The sequence below is a fragment of the Homarus americanus genome, unplaced genomic scaffold (genome assembly GCF_018991925.1).
Source record: "Homarus americanus isolate GMGI-L3 unplaced genomic scaffold, GMGI_Hamer_2.0 scaffold36734, whole genome shotgun sequence".
In the NCBI taxonomy this organism is placed as follows: Eukaryota; Metazoa; Arthropoda; class Malacostraca; order Decapoda; family Nephropidae; genus Homarus; species Homarus americanus.
In genome coordinates, this window is record NW_024733126.1 from 11,866,586 (window position 1) to 11,876,730 (window position 10,145).

At 44.5% G+C, this 10,145-nt stretch overlaps 1 protein-coding gene across 1 annotated transcript; it reads right to left on the bottom strand.

The window, feature by feature from the left end:
* Positions 1-2,360: 2,360 nt before the first annotated feature.
* On the bottom strand, positions 2,361-8,717 carry LOC121869364 (homeobox protein Hox-B7-A-like). The gene is made up of 2 exons (XM_042370700.1): positions 8,084-8,717; positions 2,361-2,698 (listed from the first exon to the last, which is right to left on the bottom strand). Exons 1-2 carry the CDS (start codon positions 8,715-8,717, stop codon positions 2,361-2,363), a joined length of 972 nt encoding a protein of 323 aa, XP_042226634.1.
* Between the last annotated feature and the right edge of the window lie 1,428 nt (positions 8,718-10,145).

A 10,145-nucleotide genomic window follows, 5' to 3' on the forward strand; every position in this document is an offset into this window, starting at 1 on the left:
GAGGCACAAAAGTACACATTAGAAGTATAAAAAAAAAGGCAGCCATATGGAACTTTCAGCAGCTGTACCGAATAACAACAGATGTGGGTCATGCACCCGCCTGTATAGGGACCCGCTGTACTGAACGTTTGTCATGTATAAACACATCCAATACCTGTCTTTGTTAGGGAGTACTAGGCAGGTGACCGGAACAAGATGGTAATAATTCGGACCATCACCTTTGCATAATAAACAGTCATCATGGCAGCGAGATGAATATGCTTGATGGCGACAAAGGAACTGTTTCTACAGTTGTTTTGTTTGTTACTGTTATATCTGACAGCTTCATCGACAGGTTGGGTAAAAATATGAGTGTTGATATTGTGTTTGACTGTTAGGGTGTAAATATAAGAAGATTACAAACTGAGTGAGAACTGTGTTGGTTGGAAGATTAGTTGTTCTGTCATGGCGTGTGTCATTAAATTCTGTCCAATTTGACTTTCAACGTCAAGGACTTTCGCTACTTGCGTTAAATTTTTGGAGGGTCAGGAACACCTCACTACTATCCGCACTGTCTATAGTTACTACCAAACTAAGGTTCACCATCTCAGCCGACACACTATACTCTCTCACTATCACCCATAATCACCACCACCATCAACATTATTTTCCTACCACTATCGCAGTATTACTTACCAGTGTTATACCACTCACCACCGCCACACTGGTTACTACTACCTCGCCTACCACCACCACACTCTCGGTCACATCTAGGCCCACTGCCCACCTGACCAGAAGACCAGCCGAGGCCTACTCAGAAAATTAATTTTACAGCCGGCCCGAGGTCACGCCAAGCCATTTATTGCCCCCACAATATCATTTACATGCCCGCCTCGTTCCAGGTCTCTTTCGCCTTTTAACTTGACGCCCATAATTGAAACACTAATGAATTGACGTGAGAAAGGTGCGAGCTTTTATGGGTCTCCGCGGACACTGACGGTGAGGTGCAGGAAATTGGTCGGTGATGGATAGATGTTCGTCACTCGAGCTGAATTTGACGTCGAGTGTGACAAGGTGTGAGATAGTCACTGCTGAGGCAGAAAGACGTGATGGTTGTTTGTCAGCAGATGACAAGGTACGGCTAACGACTGACGGCGACTGACAAGGTGTGTCAGATGCAGCTACTTGACGTTGATAAACAAACTTGTAATGACAGAATGTTTCAAGACATTTCTGCTGGTTATTGACGATTATTGGCAATTTATGAATCAAAAATGAGTTACCTGACAACGAATTTGACAAGTTGTAAATTTAACAATAGCTAATTAATCAAGACATGTTAATCATATGACAAATCTCATGTTGACCATTAAGTAGTGTTATGATTAATCTCGCTGTTTTAATTTCAATAGAACAACTAAAAAAAATTAAATAAAAGATGCGTATAAATAATGTAATCATTTAATATTGATGGTATCTGTATTACTGGCATAACAAGTTGAGGCTCGTTTGAATAACAGCAGTACATGGGCTAGAATATAAAACAGTACCATCTAACTGACAAACATATATTAAGATTACCTATATAATTAGCTACAAATTTGTTTAGAAATGACGCTGTGTTCATGAGAGACGTTGTTGCTGTGATTCTCGGATGCTGGAAATACCTTGGGGTGGGTCCCTGTAATATACCAGGTTAGATTTTACTCATACAAGGTGTCAAAGTAGACGTCATCTCATGACTTTAGAATCTATAATAGAAAGAAAAAATGACACACACACACACACACACACACACACACACACACACACACACACACACACACACACACACACACAAAAGAGACGTGGAGGAAGGGTGGGTGGGTGGGGGTCTATATATGATCTTGTCAGATCCTTGGTGAGCTTTACACTACAGCCGGAATACTTCTTCCTCTCACCAACAAGGCTTCACACCCCCTGCTTAGCGAGGTCACGGGACAACACCTGGTCGAGTCACTACCTATTGCACGTACACCTTCACGAGAACATTAACTCTTCCTTGTCTCCTTTAATATTGCACTACGAAGCAACATGATGATTATTAACTAAACTTATTTAAAAAAAAGATAAACAAAAGAGTTTAATTCTCATATACCATCATCTTATATGTCGTTAATCCTGAGTATTTTTAGTTATAGTCTATTTTGGCCCCAATTTGTACATCAATAAGCAAGGCATGTACAGTATCTTATCTCTAATATTTTGTTGATAAATTTACATTTGTTGTTTAATATAACCTAAGTTTTGGCCCCAGTTTATACATAAATACGTATGAAATCATCGCCAATACACGAGACTATATAGTGACCAACCACAGTCCAGTAGGTTTTTCTGGGTCATCAAGTCACATTTAGTGCTTCTACCAATGCCCCTTCCAGCGTCCCCGTCAGGAGCAGAGGAGAAGGACTGGCATCACTTGCTTCCTTCTCCTCACTCTCCTCACTTTTCTCTCCTGTGCTGTCATTCGATAGCTTCGACTCCTTCTTGGCCTTCATCCTTCGATTCTGGAACCAAATTTTGATCTGCCGTTCTGTAAGTACAAGGGCGTGGGCGATCTCTATCCTCCGTCGCCGCGTCAGGTAGCGATTGTAATGGAACTCCTTCTCCAATTCGAGTGTCTGGTACCTTGTGTAGGTCTGGCGGGTCCTCTTAGGTCCTGCACCCTGATCCTGCCCTACTGAAAAATCAAGTATATTAGCTACTGAAGAAATGAGGTGAACTCCTGATATTTTCTGATAATTCAAGTGAGTTCAGATAATGATATACCTTCAAGTTGCAACAAAATATGTGAATATTAGCAATACAAGTCTGCAAATTAGCTTTTTTGTTGACAAAGACAATACATAGGTCTAAAGGAGGCTCATAACAACAAAACTAAAAGCAAAGTCAACTTAAACTTTCTTAAGAATATGTATCTCTTAAACAGATAAAACCAGAAGTCCATGTGTTCAGGTAAATATAAAACACACACACACACACACACACACACACACACACACACACACACACACACACACGCACACGACCCTACCATGCCTACGAGACCCTCTGCTAAATTAACTTCGTAACCTGGAATTTCAACTCCGTTCATAGATGTACCGTCCACCCTGTAGGTAAAGTAGAGTCAGAGGGTCACACGTAGAGTTAGAGGACCACAAGTAGAGTCAGAGGGCCACACGTTGAGTCAGAGGGCCACACGAAGATTCAGAGGGCCACTAGTAGAGTCAAGGGGCCACACGTAGAGTCAGAGGGCCACACGAAGATTCAGAGGGCCACTAGTAGAGTCAGAGGGCCACAAGTAGAGTTAGAGGGCCTCAATTAGAGTCAGAGTGCCACCAGTAGAACCATAGTGACACCAGTAGAGCCATAGAGTTCCATCAGAGGGCCATAGTGTGACACCAGTAGAGCCATAGAGTGCCACCAGTAGAGCCATACAGTGCCACCAGTAAAATACAGCCAGTAGAGCCTTAGAATACCACCAGTAGAGCCATAAAATGCCACCAATAGATTCATAGAATACCACCAGTAGAGTCATATAGTGCCATCAGTAGAGCCATAGAGTGCCACTAGTAGAGCCATAGAATACCACCAGTAGAGCCATAAAATGCCACCAGGAGAATCATAGAATACCACCAGTAGAGCCATAGAGTGCCACCAGTAGAGCCATAGAGTCCCACCAGTAGAGCCATAGAATACCACCAGAGCCAGTAGAGCCTTAGAATACCACCAGTAGAGCCATAAAATGCCACCATAGATTCATAGAATACCACCAGTAGAGCCATAGAGTGCCACCAGTAGAGCCATAGAGTCCCACCAGTAGAGCCATAGAATACCACCAGTAGATCCATAGAATACCACCAGTGGAGCCATAGAATAACACCAGTAGAGCCATAGAGTGTCACCACTAGAGACATACAGTGCCACCAGTAGAGCCTTACAGTGCCACCAGTAGAGCCATAGAATACCACTATTAGAGCAGAATATCACCAGTAGAGTCATATAGTGCCATCAGTAGAGCCATAGAGTGCCACCAGTAGAGCCATGGAATACCACCAGTAGAGCCATAGAGTGCCACCAGCAAAGGAGTGGGGTCAGACATCAGTATGCTGGGTGGTGGTGGTGGCAGCTTCCCGCAGGTGATCCCCCACACACCCAGACCTTATGCCGGGAAATGCCTCGGTATTATCTCAGACTGTCAATCATCCCCAGCCCGGCAGCGATGACCTCTGACCCTGTTTGTCTGTCTGTCTGTCTGTCTGTCTGTCTGTCTGTCTGTCTGTATGGGTGTTTGAATGTCTGTCTATATGTATGGTTTGATTTTTTCTCTGTTTGATTGTCTATGCATTTAATTCCAGTGAATTTGTCTGTCTGTTTGTCTGTCTGTCTGTCTGTCTGTCTGTCTTTACTTTAAACTGATTGTGTGTATATATATCTTTTTAGCTTTATTTTCTACTGTCATTCTATGTCTGTTAGTTCGTCTTGTCTGTAAGGCTGTATATCATTTCTACCACTGTGTCTGTACGTTCGTTGTTATACAGATAAATATTTCTACTGTAGTGTAGATCTGTTTGTCTATTGAGGATGAACAGACTGTCTGCAACTTGGACAAAATAATTTCTCGAAAGACCTATGTTTATGTATTCGTGTGTGTGTGTGTGTGTGTGTGTGTGTGTGTGTGTGTGTGTGTGTGTGTGTGTGTGTGTGTGTGTGTGTGTGCCCTCCTCTGTCTATCTAATCTCAGGATCTGACCGTGAATCCACTCTCTCTGGTTCACCTACCTGTCCGTCCTGCCTACACACATACCTGGCCTGTTTACCTCTATGTCCGGTCCAGCTCTCTCTGTCTATCTGTCTGTCTGTCGATCTCTTAGTATTTCGTAAAAAATTTTGTAGAGCTTTGTACGTAGAAACTGCTCATGACTCAGGTATATGTGTATTTATTTACATTTTACTGTTAATTAAATCTTGTTGTTGACCTCAACAGTAAATAACGAGGTTTTATTTATTATTGGTCCCGAGGGAGTATTAACACCTGTCTTACACGTTCAGGTATATCACACCTTCACCTCTCTCTCACCTTTACCTCCCTCACACCTTTACCTCAAACACACTTCCTCCTCCCTCACATCCCTCACACCCCCACTCCCCACCTACATTACACCTATACCTTCCTCACACCTTCACCTCCCTCAGACCTCCACTATCTCATACCTCTACCTCACACCTCCACCTACCTCACACCCCTATCCCTCTCGCACTTTCACCTCCCTACCCCTCCTCACACCCCACCCTGCTCACACCTCATCTACCTCACACCCCACCCCCTCACACCCCCACCCCTGCTCACACCCCACCCCCTCACCTCACCTACCTCACACCCCTCACACCCCTCCCCACACCCCACCCCCTCACCCCCTCCCACCCCACCCCCTCACCCTACCTCCACCCCCCCCTCCCCCCTACCCCTCCCTCCACCCCCCCTCATCCTACCCCTCCTCACACCCCCACCCCTCCACCTCACCCCCCTCACACACCCACCCTTCTCTACCCCTCCCCTCACCCCCACCCCCTCCACACCTCCTCACACCCCACCCCCTGCACCTCACACCCCACCTCACCTCACACACCCAACCTCCTCGCACCTCCCTCACCTCCCATCCCCACCTACCTCACACCCAACCCCCCTCGCACCTCAACTACCTCACATCCCCACCTCACACCTTCAAATGGTTGTCCTGGTGGTTCCTCCCTCACATCCTCACACCACTCTGTCAAGACGCTCATGCCTCCCTTCTTGTCCTCATAAAACTGTCTTCCTTTTCATTTATCATCGTCTTTTATCAATAACTTATCTTTCGTACCTTAGAATTATATAATTATTTTAGTTTTGTTTTAATGATTGTGTTAATTATTATTCCTATATGCGAAAATTATTGACAGAAAAAAGTTTCATTTTTGTTTGTTTGAGGAAATGGTTTAAACTCCTGAGTATAAACAACATAATTAGAAGACGGGAATAATTCATTTCTTTAACTCCCTCTTAATTAAAATCAAAACAGTAAACTATGAAATAAATCTTTATAAAATAATTACGTGGTTTAATGGGATCAGTTTTGAAAATAAATTAACATAAAATAAAATCCCTCAGACCAGTTTTACTTTCTTATATAATGCGGTTAAAGTTATTAGAGTATAATTACCGTGGAAGATGTGTTATTAAGGAGTAATAAATAGTCTTTGTCAGTGTGTGTGTGTGTAAACTGTGGGTCGCCTTTGTCAACCATGGGACCGACGCGGAGACCCCACAGTTGGTCTGTTTGTTTACACGACAACCACACACGCGCAGCAGGGACCAGACACCACCATCCTTACCACCACCACTACCACTAGTACCACCACTACCACTACTACTACTACTACCACCACCACCACTACTACTACTGCTACTACTATTACCATTGTTACCATTTCCAGGAAAGATAATGACAACTATTACCCCTACCATTACCACCACCAAAGTTAGTATCACAGCCTTTATCACTACCGTAACCAGTAGTAGCTTGAAGCCTCTTAACATCACCACCATCACCACAAGTCCACCACCAAAAACAATGTCAATAATAACAGTACTACCACGAACAACACCATCACCAACACCACCACCATTATCACCACCACCACTACCATCATCACCATCACCACCACCTTCATCATCACCACTATCACTAACACCACCACTACTATCACCATCGCCACCACAGCAATCACCACCACTGCCACTACAACAACAACCAACACCACCACCAACACTAACAACAGTAACAATAACCACCACCACTACCACCCCCACCACCACCACCACCACCACTACCACCACTACCACTACAACCACCCCCACCAACAACAACAACAACAACAATCACCACCACCAATACCATCACCAACAACCACCACCACCAACAACAACAACAACAACAACAACCACCACCACCAACAACAACAACCACCACTACCATCACAACAACACCAACACAAAAGAAAAAAAACACAAAAAAACTTTACAATTCGGATCATCTCGTTGGTCATTTCTTAACAAGTACCTTTTTTTTTCCTATATCCTCTTTTCCAGGGAACTAGAGCCATATGAGGCGCGTTAATAGCAGGGTGTTGAGGAAGAGGAGGCGACATATGGACACACGTCGTAAAACTCGAGGGAAAAAACACGTGTATCGGTGCGTGGCCTGAAGGAGAACTCTCTGCAGGCCCTGGTTGACTACAATAAACCTGAGGGAACCACGAGAGGTCGGTCGGTGTCAGAAGCTGGGAAGATGAAGACACTTGCTGGAGGAAATTAGAGGGGAGAGTGGAAGAGGTGTCAGAAACCATGAGGGGATGTAGGGATTAGGTGTCAGAAATCAAGAGGAATGTAGGGATTAGGTGTCAGAAATCAAGAGGGATGTAGGGATTAGGTGTCAGAAATCAAGAGGGGATGTTGGGATTAGGTGTCAGATATCAAGAGGGATGTAGGGATTAGGTGTCAGAAATCAAGAGGAATGTAGGGATTAGGTGTCAGAAATCAAGAGGGATGTAGGGATTAGGTGTCAGATATCAAGAAGGATGTAGGGATTAGGTGTCAGAAATCAAGAGGAATGTAGGGATTAGGTGTCAGAAATCAAGAGGGATGTAGGGATTAGGTGTCAGATACTGGTAGGATAGAAGGAGTGTTGAGTATAATCCTTCAGCAGTTGACTATGATGTATCGAGAAGCAGGTGAAGAAAAAATAGTCAGTCAAAGTTTTCCATCGAGAATAATTGAGATCATTCAGTAATACTACATTCAAATAGATATTTATACTCATAGGCACAAATATAAACAAGCAAACAAACATTCATACACACAGACAAACAATATATCTCTCAACATAGAGACAGTTCCAATACTTCAAAACAATCACCTATAATTCCACCTACGACACCAAACACAAACAATCACACACTCCCAGAATTATATCCAGGCACAAACAGTAAACAAACACACCAAGAAAGAAGTCCAAAGCACCAACCTGCAGGATACGCCTTCACCCACTGGTAGTAGTTGGCAGGGGACTGGGTCTTGGAGGTATAAGGTTGTATCGCCCCGTCAGGAGAACCGCCGTAGACGTGGCTAAGAACGTCCGTAGGGCTGAGGGGGTTGTGGGTCACTGAGGTCACTGCCGAAGGGGTTAGTCCAGTTATCGGATTCATATAACAACTGTTCATTTTGGCACTGTGGAAGTCACTGTTCACTGGGCTGAGGGCCTGTGGCACTATTGAAGAAGGGGTTGAAGGAGCAGGGGGTGGCGGAGGAACAGCAGCAGATATGGACTGGGGAACTGTATGGTCACCGCTCCTGGAGGAGGTCATGGAGGTGTAGAAACCTTGGTTGGCGTCGTATCCTGCAGGAGGGGCAGACGATGAGGTTGTGGTGTTCGTGGTTTGTTCGTACTCATTCTTTATGGCGACCCCCATGTTGCCCAATGCAGAATATGCAGCGGCAGGATAGCGGTAGCCTTGCATATTGGCGCTGTACTGCGTGTAGGCCTGCGTGGGGTCAGGGTAACCCACTGGGCTCCTGGAACTCTGCATGTAGCTGTATTGGTCTTGAGTGGTGGCGGCCCAGCTGCCCGCCGAGGCCACGTTGGCAAAATAGGAGCTCATGACAGCGCGCGGGCGACAGATGATGGCCGTACTGATAGGCCTACTGTCCCAGGCCTACTGCACTTCGCCATTATCACGCTTTGGCGAGCGGCCGTCACGTGACCAGCGCCGGCCAATCAGAAGGCAGCCTCGCTATTGTCACGTCCGAGGCTGGTCGCGTGCATAGCCGCCCAGGGAATGCACCATCTCTCCACCCTCTCAGATTTACCCCCATTTGGGGCCTCTTGGGCGATTTTTATGGTATTTTGGACATGCTAGTTATGGTCCACAGCGTTTATTGATAACCCGAGCTGGTGTGAAGGAGGAGGGATGGACACCCACCACATGTGATACTAAAAACATCAGCGAGTGTAAACAAACAGACGGGTCGCTTGAGTGACCACAGTGAAAGGATTTCTTTATTCTATGGAAGTTTTTGCTGACTGAAGAATGTTAATGTAATGGGGATATTTTTTGTTCATTTTATTATGTGTGTAATTACGTACTTAGGCGATGATTATATAATAATTACAATTGGAAATTTTGAAAATTTGAGAGTATAGACGCACCATATATATTTAAGCATACGTGTACTCACATACACAAACAATATACAGTTGTATATATTATCCAAGACTGTTGGCACAAGTCTGAGCCACACACAGTAAGTAATACATCACGGTGGTAGACGTCTAGAGGCCAATAGAGGGCATAAAGCAGCGTATCTATCAGCATACAGGGAATTATTTATAAGAGGGTCGCCAGCCGGGGAAGGAGAGGCCAGGGAAAACTAGTCGATAAGGAGGCAAAGTGTGGAAGGGGAGGAGGAGTGGATGGTGGTAGATGGAGGGGAGGAGGAGGAGGAGGGGACAGAGAGTGGGAGTGGTAGGGAAAAATCGTTCTCTCTCTGTTTTCTCACACCCACTTCCTTCTCTCCCCCTAATTCTATATTCTGATTTTCTACTTATTTTGCCTTTCCATTATCTCTTTCCCCAAAATTATCACATCTTTCGTTCTTCAGTAACCGAATATTTATCACAGCGAACACCAAATGTGAAGATCAAACTCCCATCAAGATACATTAACTTAAAACACCCTCAATACCCAATGTGGGATTCTTCACAGTTGATAATTTCTGTCGCTGTGAATTGTTCCAAGTAGAATTGTTACTAATCTCTTTTATTATGTGATTTTTTCGTGTTTTTTTTTCTTTCGGGGCAAACATCAATAAATCTCTCACATACTGTTAAACCTCGATAACTCAATGATCTTTTGTTTACATCATTATCCAATATCAGCATCTCACCCACTCATAAAGTCATCACACCAGTTGTCTCAATCTGCCTCCAGACACCTCTGCTATTACTTTTATTGTAAGATGAGAAGAAATAAAACGGAAAGTGTCCGTCGGTGTGTCGGAAATTAAGAACTTACCCTTGTCCTGGCAGG

Coding starts and splice junctions, on each gene's coding strand:
- LOC121869364 (XM_042370700.1), bottom strand. CDS start 8,717: ATGAGCTCCTATTTTGCCAACGTGGCCTCGGCGGGCAGCTGGGCCGCC. Junction 2,699..8,083: donor GGTGAAGGCGTATCCTGCAG/GTTGGTGCTTTG, acceptor TTGATTTTTCAG/TAGGGCAGGATCAGGGTGCA.